Below are 24,241 nucleotides of genomic sequence, written 5' to 3' on the forward strand. Positions count from 1 at the left end.
TTTTTGAATCCGTTTGCTTAATTCGCACGCACATATCTGCTATTCCCGAAAGGCCATCTCACAACTATCCACTTTATATCTTTATCTGCCCATCCCGAGCTCAGAACTAGTTAAAGGCTTCATACTGTACAATGCCAAAAAAATGTACAATTATCTGCCTTTGAACATCAAGTCGCTTTCGTTCTTTCCCGCATTTCGCAAAGCTCTGAAATTATACTTACTGGAGAGGACCCTATATGCGGTAAACGACTTTCTTGTTGATGTTTAATAATGAACAATTTTGAATTTTAAAATTTTGATCATCTCACACACTCGTTAAAGGTCTAGTATTTTTCGAAATTCCAGTTCCAAGAGGGTGAAACCACCCCTCAAATATTATAATATTTTTTATTTAAAAAACTAAAGGTCTAGTATTTAATATTTTATTAAATGATTACTAAACTCTTAAATTATTATAACCATTTACAATTTTCCTATTGTAAAATTTTATTGATACGCCTTTTTTGTGTTCTGCAATGTCCATATATGTTCTATTTGTAATTTTAATGACGTAATTTTTTTTTGAATTGTATGATTTGTATTGTATTATATTTTTTTTATTATTTGTATATTTTTTGTGCTTTTGTTTTGTAAATTTTTTAAAATTTTGATTTGTAGATGAAGCTATTTGGGCTTTTTGTACAATAAAGCGTTATTTATTATTATTATTACTTTTTTATGTTTACCACGTATTTTTTTAATAATGTTTGATTGCCAATTCATAATTGTTTCTATTATGTGTATATATTTTAAGCTAACTCTTTCTTGCAAACTCATAAACCTATAGAGAGATACACAAACATTTTATTTTCTATTAAACGTAATTTAATAGAAGTGTCTACTAGACCACTCTGTAGCGATTAAAGGAAAATTATTCAGTGTAGCCGTTAAGAGTTAAAAAAATTGATAATGTTTGCAAAAACAACAAAAAAACAAACTATTAAAAATATAATAAAAACAAATTATAGGAGAAAATGTCATATTGCTAAAGTGTATCATCAAAACAACTATATTACAAATTCCTTGTACATAAAACATAATATGCTAAAAAACTATTTTAGGAAATAAATCCTACATCTATATTTTAAATTCATTCTGGTATTGTAAATCTGTAGATGCGTCTTTGGACATTTCCAGCATTAACCAAATAATTTCTTCTGTGATCGTGGTACTCATCTTCATAAGTCGTCGAATGATGGTGTTCCTCCGTGTGTTTTGGCGTTTTAATTATTTCAAATGTTGTTTTTTCGTGATTGCCGGATACGATTTTTTTAAGACCCAAGATTGCTGCCAGTAACAGAGCCATTTTGCCTACTATTAATGCAGTGCCAGACATTACAGCAATTCCTAAAAAAATATTTATATTTTTCATACTAAATTACATCCAATGAACCAGGAAAGATTTTGACAGAAAAATGACAGGAAATACAATTTCCCTATGAAGTAAAATGACAGACAAAACTGGCATTCCCAGAGATCCTCTCGTTAGACGGATTATACAGGGTGAGTCTTAAATAAGTGCAAATATTTTCAGTGCTGGTAGATTTCGATAAAAGAAAAATATTTTCATTTTATCGTTTTTCAAATATGTCTAAAATAACCCAGACATTTTACTTTAAAATTTAAAAAGAAAAAAGTGATTTAGAGAACTACTATATCTTTTCTGGGTTTTCTTTTTTTTGCAAATTTAATCTACTATTGCCATATTTTGAAGATATTATGGTTTTTAACTAAAAATTAAAAAAAAATTAAAAAATTCCAAATTTTCGATTATTTTTCTGAAAAAAACCTCATAGTCCTGTTTCTCGAATCGAAATATATACTATCCCTTAAAATATTTGCACTTATTTAAGACTCACCTTGTATACTAAGCTGATTATTAGTATTCAGTTCAGTAAGAATTTCTAGTAAATCAGTAAATTAATGAACTTAAAACTTAGTGTTTAACTCAAGCACAAGAAGTTTTTAAATGTTGATTTCTATATATGTCAAAAACAAGAGCTAAATTTTGCCCATTGAGTGGATACTTTATGGTTTCGATTGACGACATCCTTAAATAACAGAAAAAACCATTTAGTTTTTTGAACTAATTGATTATTATAAAATTACTATTACTGTTAATTTAATTATAAGATTTAAATAGCAGACAATATTAATAATACCATCTATTCCATTGCTAAATAGTCTATAACGCTTGTGATCTATCTGTCTTTCAATATTGATTATGTTGAAATTATTGAGGCGTTGTTCACTCACATTTCTCTTACTTATGACTAACCTTTGTAAGCCAAAGCTAAAAAACTTCCTTTAATGGCTAGAGCAGCCATTAAAGCTGCATGTTGATGTTTCTGTCCCTTTTTACCTCTGCCTTCTTCAGCGACAGTTTTTTCAGCACTATCCATCAATTTGGGAATATCCAAATTTAAACGATGGCTTTCTAAAAACCTTAACAAAAAACAATTATTAAAAAAATATATTCTATATTTTTATAGTGTTTCTTTTTGAAGTGTTATCTATAGTATAGTTTAGTATATCTACAGGGTGAGTTACCTACGATGTTCTCTATGGGTATCTCGGAAACTACTGGAGATAGAGAGTCGGTTAAATAGGAAAAGAATTGCAGTTTTGTGGAGTCATAAATATTCGCCGTTCAGAAGATTTTTGAAAAAGATCATGGCTTACTAGATATTTTGAAAAAAACAAATTTCGGCTATTTTAAAAATTGTCTCTAATTCCATTATAAGCTAAGTATAAAGGATATAAAAAATAGCTTATAATGGAATTAGAGACAATTTTTTAAATAGCCAAAATTTGTTTTTTTCAAAATATCTAGTAAGCCATGATCTTTTTCAAAAATCTTCTGAACGGCGAATATTTATGACTCCACAAAACTGCAATTCTTTTCCCCATTTAACCGACTCTCTATCTCCAGTAGTTTCCGAGATACCCATAGAGAACAGCGTAGGAAACTCACCCTGTATATTACAAAATTTATAAAAAAAAATGTTCAGAGTAAAATAATGTTAACTGTAACAAGAATTCCTGATTAAACACTTTTTTATTGTATACTTATCCACTGAAGATCAATCTACCAATAAAGAGAACGTATGTCTATTCTGTAATACAATAGACCTATATTGAGCCAAATAAGGGGAATCAAGAATAAATTGAAGTAACTAAGGGTCATCTATCTAATGATATTTTAAAATGTGGTTAATATAATATTTCAATATTTTGTAGTTAAATATTCATACTCATATTTTGCTGTATTAGGAGTCTTGTTAAATATTAATCCTCTATACTTTTTATTACAAGTTATTAATATGGGACAATTATTGTATTAAAATGTCTTTTTATCATCGTTAGCCATATTTAGTATTTTTGGTGGGCCATTCATTCATATCAAGCTTTTCCAAATTTAGTTTGCAGAATAGAGTTTGCTTCTAGTTACATTTAAAAAGGCAATAAAAAACTACCAGGTCGTTACCTGACGAGGACTATTGTAGCTAAATGATTAGATGTTTCAAAATTATTAATCTGGAGTATTGGAGTTGTTATAGTACTACTATAACTATCATATAAAATTATTTTTAGAGGTTCAGGGTGTCAAAAATTAATATAAACATTACAGAGTCGTTTTTTTAATGGAATACCAAAAGAATAGATGTTTCTATTTGCGCTCTTATATTTATTATATGTTTCTTACTATATTTGATATATTTATTATGTTTTTTTTTTCAAAATCACATTCGTTTGCATTTTTGTTTTTTATTTACCATTAGCTTTTTTGCGTAACTATGATAAGTGTCTTTTACCCTGGAATTAAATAGAAGTGTAGAACTTTTATGCACTATCCATTAAATGTGGTTTTCTGTTATATTTCGATAACAATAAAATTTTAATCTTTTTATTTCTAAGTGCAAACATTTTGCTATATAAGGAGTTTTATCAGATATTCTCTATACAGTTTATTATAAATTATTAATATATGACAATATTGTATTAAAATGTCTTTTTATTATGATTGGTCAATTTGAATTTTTGATCGGCTGTTCATTCATATCAAGCTTCTACAAATTTATTTGGCAGATTAGGCTTTGCTTCTAGTTACGTTTAAAAAAATTACAGTAACAAACTGAAAAAAAATGATTAGATGTTTAAAAATTATTAATTTTAAGTACTGGAGTCGTTGATATAAGGGTAATGGAATTACAATATAAATTTGTAGGTTCAGGGTATCAAAAATGAATAGAGTTGTATTTTGTTACCAAAAGAATAAATGTTCCTCTTTGCGTTGTTACATTTATGGTTTTTTTTTCAATTTCCCGTTTCTTTAAATTTTTGTTTTGTGTTTCTCGTGAAATTATTTATTTTTTCTTGTATAACTGTAATAAGCAGGGTTGGAAAAAATCATGATTTAAAAAAAAAAAAAAATCAGATTTTTTTTTATTTAAATTGGATTTTTTTTATTTAAATCAGATTTTTTTTTATTTTAATTCAAAACAGTATTTAAATCGGATTTCCAACTGAGTAGGACTTATTTCCAATTAAAGTCCTATCCTAAATGGCTAAATCTTTATAACCCTCAGCGATACCCATAACATTAACAATTCTACGGCGTGTGTCATTTTTTCACATCACCAATATATTCCGCAAAAAAATAGCTTTACGATGGTACTTCAAATGTTCAGCATCGTCAAAAAAAGTATAATTTCTACTCTTAATAAAACAATACACTATTGTTCGGAAATAGTCTTTAGTCGAAAATGAAATTAGTATTATCTAATGTCAAAGTGTAAAGTACCGTATGATCGAGAAAAAACGGCGTCAACGATGGCTATGAAATGAAGATCGCTGTCATTTTATATGTAAATTTATATGGGAAATGTCATTGATCGTCATTTCTCAGCCAACTGGACGCCGCGCCGTTTTTTTTTCGACCATACGGTACTTACTGCAAATAAAAATGTCGGTAAGAAATTTGGAAACATATCAACGTTTCAAAAAAATATAAAACAACATATTTTTTGACGATTATAGATTTTCGGGAATGTAGTTTTAATAACCTTGGATATTGTCTATATCAGAAGAACCTAGTTCTGCACTAGTCTGAAAAAAAAAATCCCTGCGTTTGTTTAGCGGTCTTATGGATTCACACGAAATTATTTCAAAAATCGGTTCAACATTTAAATTGATAAATAGATATTTTTATATAGTTTTATAAAATTTACAATTATTTTTCGATTTATTATCTGTTATATCTGTTACGGAAATATTTTTTAGTTTTCCAGGACAGATTTTTATAACTTTTACAGTTATTTTTTGATTTATTATAAAGTTTCAATAAAATTAATTTTTTGATTTAAATCACATGATTAAAATTAAAAAAATCACTTGATTTAAATCACGATTTAAATCATGATTTAAATAATTTGATTTAAATCATGCCAACCCTGGTAATAAGTGACATTTACTCTGTAGTTACAATGCATGGAAGAGCAGAACTTTTATCCACTTTCCATTAAATCTGTTTTTTTAAAGTTATATCATTGTATTTATATTGCTTTCTTTGTATATATGTTTGTGAAAAAAAAACAATTACATACACACATATCCAGTATATTATAACTGTTTTGTTTCTGTCATTAGAATCTATATCTATACTAATATATAAAATCCTTAAGTGACTGACATACTGATTAATCACGATCCTGCTCAAACCACTCAACGTAAGAAGCTCAATTTTGGCATACAGGTTGATTCTAGGGTGTAGAGGTTCGACAAGAAGGGATTTTTCGAAATTCCAGTTCTAAGAGGGTGAAACCACCCCTCAAATATTATAATATTTTTTATTTAAAAAACGGTCAAGTTTCCGAAAACACGCTTAAACATATATTTTATTTTGTTTTTTTACATATTTTAAGATTTTTTAAAAATGTATACAGGGTGTTTTGAAAAATCTGGTAATTGATTAATCACGATCCTGCTTAAAGCGCTTGACGTAAAAAGCTGATTTTTGGGAAACAGATTGACTTTAGGGTGTAGAGGTTCGATAAGAAGGGAGTTTTTGAAACTCGAATTCTAAGGGGGTGAAACTATCCCTCAAATATTAAAATATTTTTATTTAAAAACCGCTGAGTTTTTCGGAAAAACTCTTAAACACGTATATTTTATTTTGTTGTTTTACATATTTTAAGACTTTTTTAAATTTATACAGGGTGTTTCATAAAATATGAATATGTGTAGAGGTTCGATAAGGAGGGGTTTCTCGAATCTCAAATTCTAAGAGGGTGAAAACGCCCCTCAAATATTACAATATTTGTTATTTAAAAATCGGTTAGTCTTTCGGGAAAACGCTTGGACAAGTATAATTTATTTGTTTTTTATATATTTTGAAATTTTTTAAAAAATCATACGGGGTGTTTGTTATTAAATGTGTCGTGGTTAAAAAATTACCCAACAAAAAGTTGGGTAATTTTTTAACCACGATTCTGCTTAAACTGCTTGACGTAAAAAGCTTATTTTTGGCAAATTGATTTCTCGAAAGTCAAGTTCCAACGAGATGAAACTACCCCTCAAATATTACCAAGTTATATAATAATATCGCCATATTATTTTTTCTCATGCTGATATCAATGTGAAAAAATTGTATCCAGTTTGTATGTTAATGAATATTCTTGCTTTGCTTTATCATCACCATTACAAATGATTAATTCGACGTGAACGAAGTCGCTGGTACACGCTAGTAAAAGTATATAGGGCTGACAGTTTAATACTACTATTTTTGAAATATTTAAGATTTTTTGAAAATTTATAATTAATTGAAATCCTTTATTTTTCTAGACTTTAAGTTTTCTCTAGTATTTAAGTAATTAAAACAAAATAATACACACAAGTTTGTTTATTTACCAAGTATTGCCATTCAATAATAAAATTAACACTAGCTTATACACAAGATGCCTAAAAATTATTACCCAGCTTAAATATATTATCAATTTTTTTTACACCATTATTTAGCTCTTTAATTTTTCGTATAATTTTGTTGTATTTTAGACTTTTTTTCTTGCTGTTTGTAATTATTGTTTTTAATATATACATATTGACATTTTGACATTTTTTTGAAGCGAGTAGCAAACTTAGAAACACAAAAATTACAGATAATATTGCTGATATTCTCAAGAACAAGAATTTTAGATTTATCATTAAAATAAATCACCCAATATATTAAATGGAATATATTTTTATAAACATAATATTTGCACAATAAGAATTAAACTAGAACAAGTTGACGTCAGAGTAAGATCTGAAGGTGAACTTTGTTTAATTCTTATTGTTGTAAATATCAATATGGGAGAATAATTAAAAGGTAAATCAGAGGAGAGTCGAGGGCTCTCTCGGAGAGAACGAATGAAGAAGTCATGCTGTTCAATTGAGTTGAGTTCTATAAGCATCATAATGACAGTAAAGTAAGTTTATATTTTTTATATATTTTCTCTAAGTATATTTTATTGGTCAAAAGGTATTCTGCTTGACATTTCTCCTACCTAAATTAATGTATTTAATTCTTTAATAAATTTATATTTTGTTTTTATATATATTGATTGTTTTAATGATCTTCGATACCTAAAACGTCCCTAGCCGCAACCCTCTAAAACGGGGTCGCGACATGTGGTGGAGGCGCCGGGTAGGGTTGTAATTTTTTTTCAATTAATTATTTTTATTTTTTTCACCACCGCGACATGTGATGGAGGCGCCGGTCTCTCTTTTAATTAAAACAGCCTTTTTTTGTATGCAAATTTTAACTAATTTCTCTAGTTTTTTTTCAACACCACGACATGTGGTGGAGGCGCCGTCGGTTATTTTAAATATTTTTCTACACCACCACTCATGTGGCGGAGGCGCCGTGTTTTTTTTTAACAATTTCGCGTACCAACGAGACGCGTTTATTTTTTTATGAAAATATTAAATTAATAAAAAAATTTTAGCAACAATCAATGTATTTTTTAAATTTTTATATTATCTTTTGACCAGTAAATTGAACGCTTACTTTGATGATGAATTATACACTTATTTACATATATTTTAATTTATTTACAAATTTTTCGACTTAAGCAATATGTCCTATTACAATTATTTTAATTTTTTTCAACCTCTAATAACTACTATTCGATATTTTTAATCGTTGAACGAAATATTCCTTTTAATATTCATTCATACATAACTTTTCCTCTGTGTATTTTTTACCAAAACGATGCTTATATTTTTTATGTAATTGCTAAAATAACTATTTTTTTTTCGCGAGTCGTAATAAATTTCCAACACAAAACCTAAAATATTTTAAATATATTGCAAAATATTTACTGCTATAAACAATTATCATGAACAATTATTATATTAAAATCAAAAACGTATCTTTCTATTTTTAACAGTAAAATGAAAAATATATTAATTCAAACATTTTTATTTATTTTAGTTTATTGGAATAATCACTAAAATTTAAATATTTTTTTTTGAAATATCATACGCACCAATACATAATTGTCTTCTATTTTAAAATATAAGTTTTAGTTACTATTTTATTTACTGCAATTGTGTTATAAAAATATCTAAACAGTGCTTACATAGACAAAATTCCTATTTGTTTGGATTTGAAAAATAATTTGTATTCTATTTCATGTTATATGTAGTGGGCGATAATTATTTATACTCTACTTAAAAATTCTATATTGAATTTTAATATGAATTAAAAATTAGCAAACCTATATTCATGATGTTTTTTAATAAAACACCTGTTCTGTCTGAGTTTATACAGCCACCTAATTTTGACCCTAGATTCGATTGTCCGGTGTCTTTCATTCAAAAATATGACAGAATAACCGATAAGAATGGTTGGAGCCACGCTTTTAAAATAAAATATTTAAATTGTTACCTGGAAAATGCTGCATTAGTTTGGTTTAAGAAATATGTTAACAACAAGGATAATTTTAATAAAAATTGGCAGGATTTAAAACCGATTTTATTAAGCAGTTTGGTGGTGAAAATCCATTTCGTAAACTAAAATCTAAATTTCGTACCCGTATACAAGGTGAAAATGAAGATATAAAATATTACTATTATGATTTATTGTCGATTGCATACGAAATTGATAGTGAAGTAAATTTTGATTTTTTTAGAGAACAATTTGAAAACGGTCTACATGAATCATATAATAAATATTATTATCTTTTAGTTACAGAAAATATGAATTTTGAAAGTTTAAAAAGCATAGATCACAAATTAAATGATTTAAAAGAAACATTTTTAGAGTCTCAAATGTCAGCATATTCCCGGAATGATTATTATTGTCACAATTATATCCGTAATGAAAAACAACCAAAGCGAATCAATTCAGATTTCAGGAATAGGTGGTCAGTCAACAATTCTTATAATGGTAATTTTAGTAATAAATTTGATTACTTAGAAGGCAGAACAAGTTTTAGAAATAATAATAATAATTATAGCTCACATAATAAAAATCATTCAGTTCATTCAAAGTACACTAAATCAATGAAATCATCAAACAATAATAAAAAGTACAATAATAGCAAGGTCAAGCATAATCAAATAATAAAATATGGTCAACAGCACGCTTTCCCATGCGAAAATCATATCGATCAGGTGGAAAATACGTTAACCATGTCAGAAGAGGACTACATTGCTAATATAGACAATTACGCCACTGTACACGTGGAGGATGAATTGGAATCTCCACTGAAAGAAATAAAATGTGATGAAAATGTGTTTTGTATTGTTGAAGCACATTTGCAGGTAGAGGATGCCTGGAGTGCCCTCCCTAGCCAAATAGAGAGTGTACAAAATGTCTATGGAAAACGTTCTATCAAAAAGAACATTTATAATTTTAAGCGTAAGTTTGATAGAGATAATAGAATACCTGGGACAAAATACACAGACACAAAAGGACATGATAGACTAAAGGATATGATATCCAGACAGCGTAATGCCAAGGAACCAGAAGATATTATTATCCATCCTAGTCACCCTCCTTGGGCTCATGAGTCGAGTCAAATTTTGTATTAAGGGAATATGAAAATTGAAAGTACTAAGGCATTTGAAAAGTAAAGCTGGTTAGGTAGAATTTAAGAAGAAACTTTAGTAATAGTAATTTTAACATATAAGTTTAAACTATGTATTTTTAATAAGAATACAGACTAATAATCCGCAAATAACTAGTACTAATATAATATTTTTGTTAGCATTTTTTAGGGTGATCAAGATGACACTTCCCAACACACATGGTTTTATTGATAAATAATGGAAAATTGAGAAATTACAAAATGTACTTGAATAATAATAAAAAAAAAAATAATTCTTATGGAAAGTAAGTTCAGAGGTATAGTATTTTAGATCCAACTACAAGCATCTCCTGGTGAAAGATTATATTATTAACAAATTTGTTAGAAAATTATTTCATTACTTCTGCCCAAATATAAATGGAATATTTATGTTGAATAATTATAATTGATCTAAATAAATGTGCATTTCAATCAGAATATTAATAAAGATAGCTTTGTAAACGTGGTCAAGCATTCATCAATAAATAAATCAAAGTAAGCATTCGTTATTACTTAACGAGTATCATCAATCAGTTCAACTTTAAGCATTCCCAACAAATCAAACAAAATTTAAAATATACCACACTTTCTAATACACATATGCAAAATTCATTCTATTTTTATTTATTTTGCAAATATTTACAATTTGATATTTTCTATTTACCTGGCAGTTCTATCTGCAAGAAGCAAGTCCAAATCATCACTTGTAAGATTCTCTAATTTCTCTTCCTTCAAATTCAGCCCTCTCGCATACTTTTCCTGTCTATCATTACCAACAATATCTAGCCCATTAGCAACATTGATTGACTTGATTTTCAAAGCTCTATCACTAGCCTTAACCGCCTGGATCTTGAAACATCTCACAACGTCTTGCTTTTCCAAACACTTTCCCACGAGCCTGTTGAACATTTTCGTCGGTAATGGCACCGATTCCTGACATAAGCCAGAACAATTAAACAGAAAACACAGAAAAAGAACACTCAGAGCCCGATGAGACATCGTAGATGAAGGACAGTTTTTCGACTATGGTCAAGTGAGCACGGTGCATGTGTTTTATTAATAAGATTCCGTGCATGCTGCATACTATAACTTTCAGAGCGTAAATAATGAAAATTAATCATACCGTGCGGTATTGCACCCTACGATAGAGGATGTTCTTTCGTTTCTGATAATTTCGCTAATTTGTTTGCGTTGTGTGTGTTTAACATGAAAATTGCTACGTAAAGAAAATTATGGGAATAGAAAATACTATTATATTTGATGTTCGTTATATGTTTTAAAGGTAAAGACTGAGTTAATTTAACTCATTCATTGCATTTTTTTTGTTCGTTTTTTTGTATTAACGATATGTTTTATAGTAATTAGTCACTAACAGATAATGTTCTTTATTCATGAATATAATTCTATTATATTTATAATTCACTCATCATTTTCAGTTATTCAACCATTTCCAATTATGGTGTAGCCTCCCTCACATATTTAAATACTCTCTTTGTAGTATGGCCCATTATTGTCTCTTGTTGTCTATGCGGGCCCAAGTTATCCCTGCTAATTTCCAAATAATATAAAACTGTGTTACTCTAGGTCTCTTGATTCCTCGTAGGTACCATGCTGTAAATTTTGTGGTCCATCTGTTGTATGTCCTTCTTGCCAGGTGTCCTGCTCATTGCCACTTGAGCGATTTAATTCTGTGGATGACATCTATTACTTGGGTCTTTTGTCGTATCTACTCTATTCTTTTACGGTCTCTCTTGGCCTATTCCCAGCATATTTTGTTCCATTGAGAGTTGTGCGACCTGCAGTTTCCTTATAATGTCCGTTTTAAGTGTCCAGGTTTCACATGCGTAGGTCATGACTGGTAGTACATATTTCTCGAATGTTCTCTTCTTCAGATAAAATGGCATTCTAGATTTGAATATGAATAGTTTATACGTAAGGGAGATAAATTAGAGCAACGTACAGCTAGTCAAAACCTGTGCACAACACAGAGACTGGCACGCATCTGTACCACAGAGGCCATGAGAGCATACCCAAAATCAGCAATGGAGGTCATTCTAAACCTAACACGACTGCACATTGTCTTTGGTAGATACGCCAATGCGACAATGATTAGAATGGTCATTGACGGAAACAGTACTGGGAGAATTGTCGCAGCTCAGGAGCCGGCAAAACCCTCAAAAGAAAAATTCCACTCCTGCAACTCCCATTGGATGATATACCAAGAATGTACAATTTTGAGAAACACATCACTGTAGTATTAAGCAATAAAAAGGATTGGAAAAGAGAAACATTTGATCAGCACTCAAAAATCACTATCAAAAACAAAAAATCTTATCCCAGAGTCAAGCAGCATTAAAAACGACTTGGTAACCATTAATTAGAAGTTGATCAAAGAATGCCTAGAGAATCTGAACAAATTAGGCAAATAAAATAAAATCCTCCTACTCTGGGTGCTATTAACTGGACCTGAACTGTTCTGCTTCTCAAATGGAAATCAACTTAAAGAGGAATTGGAGAACCTGGAAGACTCCATCCGTAACCTAGAATGGGAATTCTCCAACGGTTTAAGAATTGGGGAAATTTCTCAGGACATAAAAGAAAAATCTCAAATATTTTCCTTAATTTAAGTAAGAACAATCTTCGGATTGTCCCACGGGGTTTTTAACAAAACACTGTCTCTTCAATGAACACCTCAGTAGATTGAGGCTAAAAAATATGCGAATGCAGATTCTGTGGGCAAAGTAGTGAAACACCAGAACACCTTATCAATGAGTGCGCCTAAATTACAACCATTCGTGCCATAAACTTTGTACTTTTGTTAGTACTTTGGTGATTATTGCTAATATTTAGTTTAATCTCTTCTAAATCTTATATATTTTTTCAGATTTGTATTACCGTTATTTCAACAGAAATCTAATTTGTTTAAAGGCGTTCCACATGGAACGATTTAGGAAACCGGTTGCCCAAGTCGTACCACGAGGCTATCTGCTAATCATATTTAACCATAATTTAAGAGTGGTTTAACAGAATTCCATCAGGCCTTAACTTGTCAATAAAGATCATAAATTCATCTTCTGAACCATTATTTTGATCTGCTTTGAAAACTATTTCTGTTAGTTCAGTTTACAGGTCAGACACAGTATATTTTGTAATCAGCATATATGCGTAAGCATTTCTGATTACAGGCTAATGGCTACATCTTCAAAATATATTTATAGCATTTATAACTTTATCGTAAGATTCCTCTATTAAAAAACTTAGAAAAGAACTAAAACGTACTGGTACAAATTGGACAACAATACAGAGACACTGTTCAATTATCGTTGAAAATAAAAAAAATATTTTTTAGCGGAAGATAAGGTTTAACGTTGCTTATTGACTTTCGAATGTATTTTTTTTCAAAGATGTCACACTGGACACTTACTTGGGCAAAGGATCTTTAATAATTTGTTAGACTTAATTTAGATTGAAAATATTAGAGTGAATTTTATTAAATCACAGTAAACCATTTTTTTTTTATTAAAGTACACTCATCGGCACGAAAAACGGGCACCTTAAAATTTTGATGTATTTTAAAGTTTTCTATATTGTGTTCTAGTAGACCGATTTTGATGATCTTTTAAGCAATTAGTAGCTCAATTATTTGACTTTTTAGTATCTCTATCGAAGTTAAAAATGAAAGTTCTTATCTGTTAATTATACGAGGGAACACAAAATCTTGTTATTTTGGTAAAAATTTGTACTAAAACACCCTGTAGAATATGTTAAAAAAGCAAGAAACTTGAAAATAATTGTGTCATCTAAGTGCATCTTTTCTCTATCGTTTATTTTTTGAATGATCTCAATAGCTTTTTTGGAAAAATTCGCTATTGAAGAAGACACCAACATTTTTTCCTAATTTTTACATTAAAACCATGCCTTTTCTTTTGGTGTCAGTCAACAGACCTATGAAATAGTGTTTATGAATTAGTGGGTAATGTCACTGTTATTAAAAAAATCATATTATTATTGTCCGTTGGGCAGTTACCCTAGCAGAGATATGGTTTTAAGTCCAGAAGTTGTATCTGCTATAGTTACCTTAAACCTGTTAGCGACATAATTTTGGTTTCTTCGCCTTCAATTAAACCAAAATTATGTCGCTAACAGGTTTAAGGTTGCACAGCTTTTCAAATTGGTTGGCGTTTGACAGATTTTCAAATTTATAATGAATTGCACCTAAGGAACGTACATCTAAGTGAAAGAACTGTAAGAAAAAAGATGAAACGAAGCAAATCTTATGTCAAGAAAATCTGCTTTGGGACCACAAGTTACTAGGTCTGTTGACTAAATCTTCCAGTAGTTCATCCACTACCAAGCTCCACAGCAGGGGGGAGGTCACTCCACCTTGTGGAGTTCCTTGCGTTGTTTTAACAACCACAGTATTGGTACCTATCTCAGCTTCTGCTGTTCGTGTTGAGAGCATTTCCCAAAACCAGCGAATTATCGTATTGTTCACCCCTCTTGTTTCAAGAGATCGCTTGACCACCTTGTGAGGTATATTGTCAAACGCCCCTGCAATGTCCAAGAAGGCACAAAGTGCTGTTTCTTTGCTATCCAGGCTTGCCTGTATTAGCTCAGTTAACTGGTACAGAGTAGTTTCTGTGGATCTGCCCGCTCTATATGCATGCTGACTATCTTGCAGTGGTTTAACCTTTAGATGATTTACTCTAATATGGTTGTCCACTACTTTCTCCATCGTTTTTAATATGAACGATGTGAGACTAATAGGCCTAAATGATTTGGGGTTAGCCCAGTCAGTTTTGCCTATTTTGGGTATGAAGATTACTTTCGCTCTTCTCCAGATGGTTGGAATATATCCCATCGCTAAGCTGCTTCTTGTAATGTTTAATAGATGGTGTGTAGCTATTTGCTCACCCTTCTTTCGAAGGGCAGGAAAAATCCCATCTATTCCTGTTGTTTTATAAGGCTGAAAGGTGTCAATAGCCCATTTCAGTTTTTGTTCTGTTATTACTAGCTTGGCCGTCTCCCAGTCTTCCCTGTGAGGATTGTGGGGTTCGGTCGGAGCTACTTGCGTATCAATAGATATGCTACCTGGAAAGTGTGTATGAAGTAGGAGGTTGGCTCTCTCTTCATCTCCTTCCGTGTAGCTTCCGTCAGGTTTCTTAAGTGGCATGTTGGGGATGGGCCCACTCTTGGCCATAGCTTTGTGTAGTCTAGCTGCATAAGTAGTTGAAGTGATGTTTTCGCAAAAGGATCTGAAGTCAGACCGTTTTGCCCTTCTAATCTCCTTATTATACTCAGTTAATTTCTCGGTGTAGAGCTGCCATTCGCCGCTGTGTTTGGCTCTGTTGAAGAGTCGTCGGACCTCCGACCTAAGATTGGCCAGCTACTTGTTCCACCAGGGCTTGTTGTTACTTTTTTGTATGCCCTTACTTGTGGGGCAACTAGATTCATATGCATCCAATATTGCACCACTGACTTCCCTTGCGTACCATTCTAGATACAGGTGGTTCCTAGCCCTACCTGCATCTATTTGGTCCAGGTTTTCTACGAGATTAGTATGGTATAGTTCCCAATCGGTTCTTCTTGGATTCTCCTTCGAGTTTCCGTTTGGAGTATGATTCCTCCTAATTTGAACTCGATGATTCTGTGATCTGATAGGGAAGGTTCCGTTAATACCCTCCAATCTTTCACGTAACTAGTTACACTAGCACTCCCGATTGTTAAATCTAATACTTCCGCCCGCGTTTTTGTCACAAACGTGGGAGTGTTTCCTATATTGGGAACTTCAGATTGAATGCTAAGAGGAATTCTAGTAAACACTCACCTCTAGTGTTAGTATTAGTGCTTCCCCATACCTCATTGTGCGTATTGGAGTCACATCCCAATAGCAGATGTAGTCGCCGTAGGATGCAGAATCGCGCGAGCTCCACTACTTCCGGAGGCGGTGTCTGTCCATCACCCGGAAAGCATGCAGAGGCAATCACGATATTTTTGCTACAATCCTCGATATTTAGTTGAACCATGATTGGAACAAGATCTCGGGTTGTAAATTCTGAAACACATGTGTAGTTAATGTTGTTTCTTATAAGAATACAAGCTCGGGGAAATTCCTGCTTGTTATCATATATTACACTGGAATTTTTTCCAGACAGCCCCTTAATTTGTCCCTGATATACCCAGGGTTCCTGGGCTAGTACCATTGCATGTTGGTTTTTCTCAAACAGTCTTACGATTGTGGCAGAAAACCCCTTTGCATGGTGCAAGTTTATCTGGGATATCCCATGCATCATGTTTCTATCGAACCAAACCAAACGGTAGCTTGTGTCGCTTGTTGGGCCTAGAGGTAAACTCCCGACCCTTACTAAAGGAGGTGATAGCTTGTGTACCACTTGTGGAGGCTAGCCTCGCGTAGGTGTCGGCCGCCTCTCCTGTAGTTCCCTTTGGGGTTGGTCCCTTGGAACTTTCATTCATAATGTTCCCAGTGTTACTAGGGGGTTTCCTCACAGCTTCACCGGTGGTGTTATCATGATAGTCCGATCTCATAGTGTTCCCACGAGTCGCTAGGGATAGTCGGTCCACTTCTACAGAGCCCTGCATGTAGAAGTAAGGGGTAAATACAATGGGGTGCCCCCTGATGCCCCAAGGTTGAGACCAGTAAAGGCTAGTCCTCTATCTAGCCACGCATCCCTTTGACCTGGTCCCGCCATAGGATTTAGGTTTTTGGTGAGGTTGCCTCCTCTTGGTCCGGGCGGTTAAGCCGAGGAAAAATTGTGTAAAGAACATTGACTGGATTTTTAGTGAAATGGCACTAGACCACCTGTATAAAAACGTAAGGATAGGTTTCATTTTAACATAATTTGTATTTATTTTTAGATTTATATTCCTTTAACTAAACGTAGAAGTACCTTGTAAGAAACCAATTAAATTTGGTGGGCATATAGCGTCTTAAAAAAAATTGACGCAATATTTTTAGATATTGACCTCCCTACAATAATAACCACGAGCCGCCACTGGATATAAGAAATCTTATTAATTAATTAAGCTACATATAAATCAAAATCGGCACATTACAACAAAATACAGGGTGAGTTTCCTACGATGTTCTCCATGGGTATCTCAGAAACTACTGGAGATAGAGAGTCGGTTAAATGGGGAAAGTATTGCAGTTTTATGGGGTCATAAATATGCGCCCTTCAGATTTTTGAAAAAGTTCATGGCCTTCTAGATATTTCGAAAAAAAAAAATTTTGCCTATTTTAAAAATTGTCCCTAATTCCATTATAATCTATTTTAGACAAAAAATTTTCAGATAAAAGTTGTAGATAATCACATCCCTAATGATTTTGTGTTCTCCGATTTTTTGTAAAGCCTGTCATTTTTCACATATGACGCAAACAAATGTTTTTTTAAATGGAAACCATAGTTTTCACATAGTTTCATAAAAAGCGCCATTTTTTAAGCTTTCCACCGATATAAGCTATAATATGTTTTTTTTTTCACAAAATTACTGAATTCTAGCCAATTCTTATCTTTCTTGACTAATTTCACTTAGTTGGCTTGGTGTTCTTATATTGTTATGATTTATAACTTATAAAAAGACAAAATTATATAGATAAATATTATTAAACGGATCTTTACAATTTACATTTCACAAACAAAAACTTAAAAAAAATAATATCATTACATACACTTTAAGTTATTTTAGAAAATGTTCAAAAAATCCGCCATTGTTTCGAGTACATAAATGTATCTTTTTAAAACTGAATTTCTAGCTATTCTCACAGAATGACTGGTCGACTTAATTAAACTTCTCCTGTATCGAGTACCTCTTTTAATTCATACGCTCTTTTGTAAACCTTGTTGTTAACCATACCGCATAAAACATCTTAAATTGGTGTTCGAGGAGGGCCATGCGATTAGTCCACCTCTTTCTATCCCTGAGTCTACATACTACATAATTATGATATAAATAATTTTTAACATTTCTTTTATTGTTGGGGGAGGTGTCATAACGAAGGTCATGTTAGAACCACTCTATTAATGCGCGAGTATCTAAATTTAACTGTTCTAACGTGTCTTGAAAACCGTTCTCTAAAAAACGTAAGTAACGTTCACCGGTCAACGTATCCTCGAAACCGTATAGCCAAGAAAAGTTGAACCAATAATCCTACATGCTTTTCTTCATTTGAAAAATTCATATTTACAATTTGTGTTTATTTTAATTTACAAAGTTTGGATGTGACAGTTTCACATTTCTCAGAGCAGCGACGATTGTACAGGGTGAGTCAACGATAGAGTAAAGTCCATTATCTCATTTGTTTCGAGGTTTACAAAAAAATGTTGAATACAAAAGTTATAGGGAAGGTTAAGATACACATTTTAAAATTATTATAGAGTATACAGGGTGCTTCAAAAAAGTGTGGCGGATATAACATTTGTTTTTTTAAAGGCAACACCCTATTTTTTATTTCATTTTTAGATTCTGCGTAAAATTCCATAACTTTTTTATATATAATGTTATATACCTAAAATTAATGGTTTTTGTAATATTTAAATTTGTTTATACAAATGTTAAATTGCAGTGTGGTAAAAAATTGCCAGTTGTACCATTGTTTCTGAAGTTGGAATACCAAAATTTGGTATGAAAGTTCTATAGAGATTAAAATGAAGATATATATTAAGATATTTTAGTTAAATGCTACAGGGTGTTTAAAATATATTTATGAATTTCAACTACTTAAAATTAAACAATTTCAAATTTTTTGAATGGTACACCCTATATATTTTCATTTTTTCTGATAGATTTTGCAAAGGTCTTCAACTTTTATTAAGTATGTCATATACCTATTTTTAATAGTTTGCGATTTATTCCAATTTTTTCTATTTTTACCCTAATTTTTAATACAATTACGCTATAACATCATAGTTGCCGTGACAAAACAAACATATTTATTACTTATTTTTAACAAGTAGTTTAATAATTAGTTACAATTGTTATTATTAGTCAAAATTAACTAACTTTACTCAAATAAACTAAAATCGTAGTCGTGAATTTCTTAGTGTATTTCTATATTATGAAAGATGACATTTAGATTTTCCGTCGGGCCAAATAGCCGCAGATTAGGGTAATACTAACTAGATTACCTAATTATTGACGACTACTGATATTGAAATTTTCTCAGACATACCTACAGTAATTTTTTTTTTCTCGTAGTAATTCTGGTTTATAATTCATTTCGTAAAGCCAATATTACTACTGCCACAAAACCGTCCCATTACACACTGAAAATATTATAATATAATATAATATGAAAATGTTTTCTAGATAATCTACATCTATATTCTTATAGTACTTAGCAAAGTACTATATAATATATAGTACTGAACCAAAAAATATGTTTATTTTGGCTTGTTCGTGTATATCAGTCACATTGACTAATCCATTTTTAGGGAAATCTGAAACTATTACCTCTACCTCTACCATTTATACAAATTAAACTAAAATTCACTTTTTGTTCTTAACTTGCTTAACAGACATATGAAATTTTTTTTAGCGTAATTGTATTAAAGATATGGGTAAAAATAGAAAAAATTGGAATAAATCGCAAATTATTAAAAATAGGTATATGACATACTTAATAAAAGTTGAAGAGCTTTGCAAAATCTATCAGAAAAAATCAAAATATATAGGGTGTACAATTTAAAAAATTTTAGATTTTTTAATTTTAAGTAGTTGAAATTTATAAATATATTTTAAACACCCTGTAGCATTTAACTAAAATATCTTAACATATATCTTCTTTTTAATCTCTATAGAACTCTCATACCAAATTTTGGTATTCCAACTTCAGAAACAATGCTACCACTGACAATTTTTTGCCACACTGCAATTTAACATTTGTATAAACAAATTTAAATATTACAAAAACTATTAATTTTAAGTATAAAACGTTATATATAAAAAAGTTATAGAATTTTACGCAGAATCTAAAAATGAAATAAAAAATAGGGTGTTGCCTTTAAAAAAACATATGTTATATCCGCCACACTTTTTTGAAGCACCCTGTATACTCTATAATAATTTTAAAATGTGTATCTTAATCTGCCCTATAACTTTTGTATGTAACATTTTTTTGTAAACCTCGAAACAAATGAGACAATGGACTTTACTCTATCGTTGACCCACCCTGTACTTGTTTCCATGGCTAACTAAGTGAAATTAGTCAAGAAACATAAGAATTGGCTATAACTCAGTAATTTTGTGAAAAAACATATTATACCTTATATCGCTGAAAAGCTTAAAGAATGGCGCTTTTTATGAAGCCATGGCCAACTATGGTTTTCATTTAAAAAAACATATGTTTGTGTCATATGTCAAAAATGACAGGCTTTAGAAAAAATCGGAGAACATAAACTCATTAGGGATGTGATTATCTACAACTTTTATCTGAATGCTTTTTGTCTAAAATAGATTATATTGGAATTAGGGACAATTTTTAAAATAGCCAAAATTTGTTTTTTTCGAAATATCTAGTAAGCCATGAACTTTTTCAAAAATCTGAAAGGCGCATATTTATAACTCCACAAAACTGCAATTCTTTCCCCATTTAACCGACTCTCTATCTCCAGTAGTTTTCGACATACCCATAGAGAACGTCGTAGGAAACTCACCCTCTATATTAAACTTTAAAATACATCAAAATTTTAAGGTGTCTCTTTTTCGTGCCGGTAAATGTATTTATTATTTTTGTTCTTTCACAAAATATTTGTCAAATCAACTATTTAGTTTGCGCTTAGGCACTATTTCTGAATACAAATAGTAAAATTATTTTCGTTTAACAATGCGCTATACAACGAATACTTTTGGTTTCACGTATCCGCGTTCCCAATCTTATATGGGTTAGTAAAATACACCGATTTCGCCGTGTAAATGAAAATTGCCTGAGAAAAACTCAGCTAATCAGTTATTCAACGCTAATTTAGAGTTAACAGAGCCGAACTTACGCATTAACATAATTCCTTTTCATTTTTGTAATTGTTTGAGTAATTCCTGCAAATTAAATATTTTAAATAGAAATATAAAATATTGAATAAGTCAATTAATAATAATTATTAAGATACATGGCAATTTGTAATTTCTTGTGCAAGTATGTTATTAGTTTTTATTTATTATTTGCAATAAGAATCTAAATAATTGCATACTCTAATTTTAAAAGGATACTCTTTAGGAAAATACATTTTTGGTTACCGTAACTACTTAATTAAATAAGAATATAAGTAATATTTATAAAATCTAGTTGAAAGATACGGGGCAAGAGGATGCATTAATTGTTATTCATTTTAAAGTGAAGTTTAAAGGAGTTTGTGGCTATTTTTTTAGTTCAGTTGGTACAGAGTTATAAAGTAGATAAATATTATATGTGAATGATCTTCTAAAAACAGGTAATCGATATGAAGGAGGAGATTTGAGCCCCGTGTAACTAAATGTATTTTAGGGGCCTGATATCCCTCAAATCTTAAATTTCTATCAAACACCAACCCCAAATTTCTAACTACTTCAACTTTTTTTAGAATGTTCTTTCCTATTTTTAATATAAAATTATAATAAGCTGATTCGGAACCTCTACCAAAAAGCATATAGCATGATTTGTTGGCATTAATTTCAAGTTGATGCTTGTGGGAAAATTGACACAATTTCTCCAAATCATTGTTAACGGACTCTACGGCTCCACCAATATCATTGGGATAGAAGGAGTACAGAAGTTGAGTGTCATGGGCATAAAGCTGTATAGAGCAATTATTAACCCAATCAGATATCCTGCAAGTATATATGCTGAAGAAGAGCGGCCCCAATATATATCCCTGTGGTACACCATTTGTGATGTATTTGCTACATGATTTGCCTTTATAAGTGATAACATACTGTTTCCGATTTTTCAATTAATAATTGAATTGATTGTTCAGAAAAACCCAGATGTTGAAATATAAAAATTTAAATACTATTATTAATTTTATCAAAAGCCTTTGTATAATCTAACAAAATCATAACTAATTTCCGGTATCAAGAGCTCTAAAAATGTAATCTGTAGTGTTTAATAGTGATGTTCCTTACGGAATCCAGACTGATTATTTGGTATCAAGTTGTATTAATCCAAATACTGTTTATTTCTTTCATTTTTTTTTCATTTATTTCGTTCAAATACTTTTTATTTCCTCATTCATTATCTTTTATATTTAATATAAGAAAGAATTTTATTAACGCACAACAATACCAAGTATAAAGCAATACCATCCGCGCCGATCGCATTAGATTTAATTTCAAAAATATAATTCCTCACAGTGTCCTCCGTTACTGGATAAAAATGAAATATTCCTTGAACATTTGAGTGCAAGTTTTGTCTATAGTGTTCTAATACATTGGTGTCTGTCGAATTTTGATTCTTTGAGTACCACTCTAAAAATGTATCGTCGATTTTGTTTGGATCGTTAAGAATATCAGGAATATCGGAATTATTTGCTTTATTATTATATATGAAGATTTTATAAACCATTCCATAGTACTTTTGCAAGTACCAAAGTTTCCAAATATTTTTTTTTCTCATTACGTATAACGATGTTGGTTTGATTTATTAATTGGCAATAATATTCCCAATAAGACCCGTTTCGAGTTTTCCCATATCTTTTGTATGCTCTATCTTTCAGTTTAATTTAAATTGGAATTGTATCAGTGAACCGTGGTTTATTTCTATTTTTCACTTTACCTTTCCTTTCTGGTGCCAAAACATCAAAAACCTTCATCAAAGTTTTATTAAGAAATTCTATTTTCTGGTTAACATTCGTTAAATAAATAAGCCTATCTAAATCAGTAATATTTGAAAAATTATTAAGTAAATCTCTATCAATGGATTTTAAATTTCGGTAAGAAACTGTTCTATTGTTCTTGACTACTAGAAATTCAATTGTACAGCATACAAGAACATGGTCAGAAACTCTTGGTCCTAAGATGATTTGGCAATATCTCTATATATATATATATATATATATATATATATATATATATATATATATATATATATATATATATATATATATATATATATATATATATATATATATATATATATATATAATTTAAATACAATAAGGATTTCTGTAAAATTGAAGATAATTTAACATTACACCTGACCGCGTTAACCCAATATTACAGATATAATAGCATTAAACCAAACGCTCGAAGACTGTCACTAGCTTGTTCCATCTAAATAACAGGGAAGCTAACAGAGCTATAAATGTCAATTGGAACGACCAGCAACTCAGATTTTGCCCACGGCCAACTTATTTAGGTGTCACATTAGACCGGACCCTGTCATTTAAACATCATGTCGAGAAGACTTGGACCAAGATCTCTACAAGGAACAACCTGTTGGGAAAGCTGGAAAACTCTACCTGAGGGGGCTAATCCACACACACTAAGAACTACTGCTCTTGCACTCTGCTATTCTGTTGCCGAATATGCCGCACCAGTTTGGGAACGCTCCTGCCATGCCAAAAAGATAGACCCGATGCTGAACCAATTGTGCCGTCTAATCACCGGATGCCTAAAACCGATATCGACCCAACAGCTACACCTCCTCAGCGGGATAGCTCCACTTCACATAAGGAGACAAATTTCCAGCATGAAAGAGAAACAGCAAGCTCTTTCCGATACCTGGCACCCGCTTTTCGGACAACACGCTGCTGGACCCAGGTCCCAAAAAAGTTTTCTTTCTGCCGTCCAGCCACTTGATAGCAGCACGGCATCCGCAAAGAGACTGGAGTTGTGGTCAGCAACTTCAACAACGAAATGAATTTGCGATAAGGCCAAAAGAGAGCCTACCACCTGGTGAGGAACAGGCATGGCCGGTGTGGAGAAGTCTGAACCGTTTGCGTACTCAGGTTGGCAGATGCAAGACAAACATGAACCAGTGGGGCTACCTTGACGGACCTGTATCCTGTGAATGCGGAGAGCAACAAAATATGAGGCATCTTCTCGTATGCCCAAATCTACCAAACATATGCAATCAGTGTGATCTCGCGGAGGGAAATACC

General features: G+C 31.2%; 1 protein-coding gene across 1 annotated transcript; it reads right to left on the reverse strand.

The window, feature by feature from the left end:
* Positions 1 to 1,066: 1,066 nt before the first annotated feature.
* LOC115891695 lies at positions 1,067 to 11,285 on the reverse strand. The gene is made up of 3 exons (XM_030912235.1): positions 10,816 to 11,285; positions 2,318 to 2,484; positions 1,067 to 1,386 (listed from the first exon to the last, which is right to left on the reverse strand). Exons 1-3 carry the CDS (start codon positions 11,148 to 11,150, stop codon positions 1,130 to 1,132), a joined length of 759 nt encoding a protein of 252 aa, XP_030768095.1. The 5' UTR covers positions 11,151 to 11,285; the 3' UTR covers positions 1,067 to 1,129.
* Positions 11,286 to 24,241: the final 12,956 nt, after the last annotated feature.

This window comes from Sitophilus oryzae, unplaced genomic scaffold (assembly GCF_002938485.1).
Source record: "Sitophilus oryzae breed Bouriz unplaced genomic scaffold, Soryzae_2.0 scaffold_1190_pilon_pilon, whole genome shotgun sequence".
NCBI lineage: Eukaryota > Metazoa > Arthropoda > Insecta > Coleoptera > Curculionidae > Sitophilus > Sitophilus oryzae.

Coding starts and splice junctions, on each gene's coding strand:
- LOC115891695 (XM_030912235.1), bottom strand. CDS start 11,150: ATGTCTCATCGGGCTCTGAGTGTTCTTTTTCTGTGTTTTCTGTTTAAT. Junction 2,485..10,815: donor CTTGCAGATAGAACTGCCAG/GTAAATAGAAAA, acceptor TTTTTTGTTAAG/GTTTTTAGAAAGCCATCGTT. Junction 1,387..2,317: donor TTTAGCTTTGGCTTACAAAG/GTTAGTCATAAG, acceptor ATATTTTTTTAG/GAATTGCTGTAATGTCTGGC.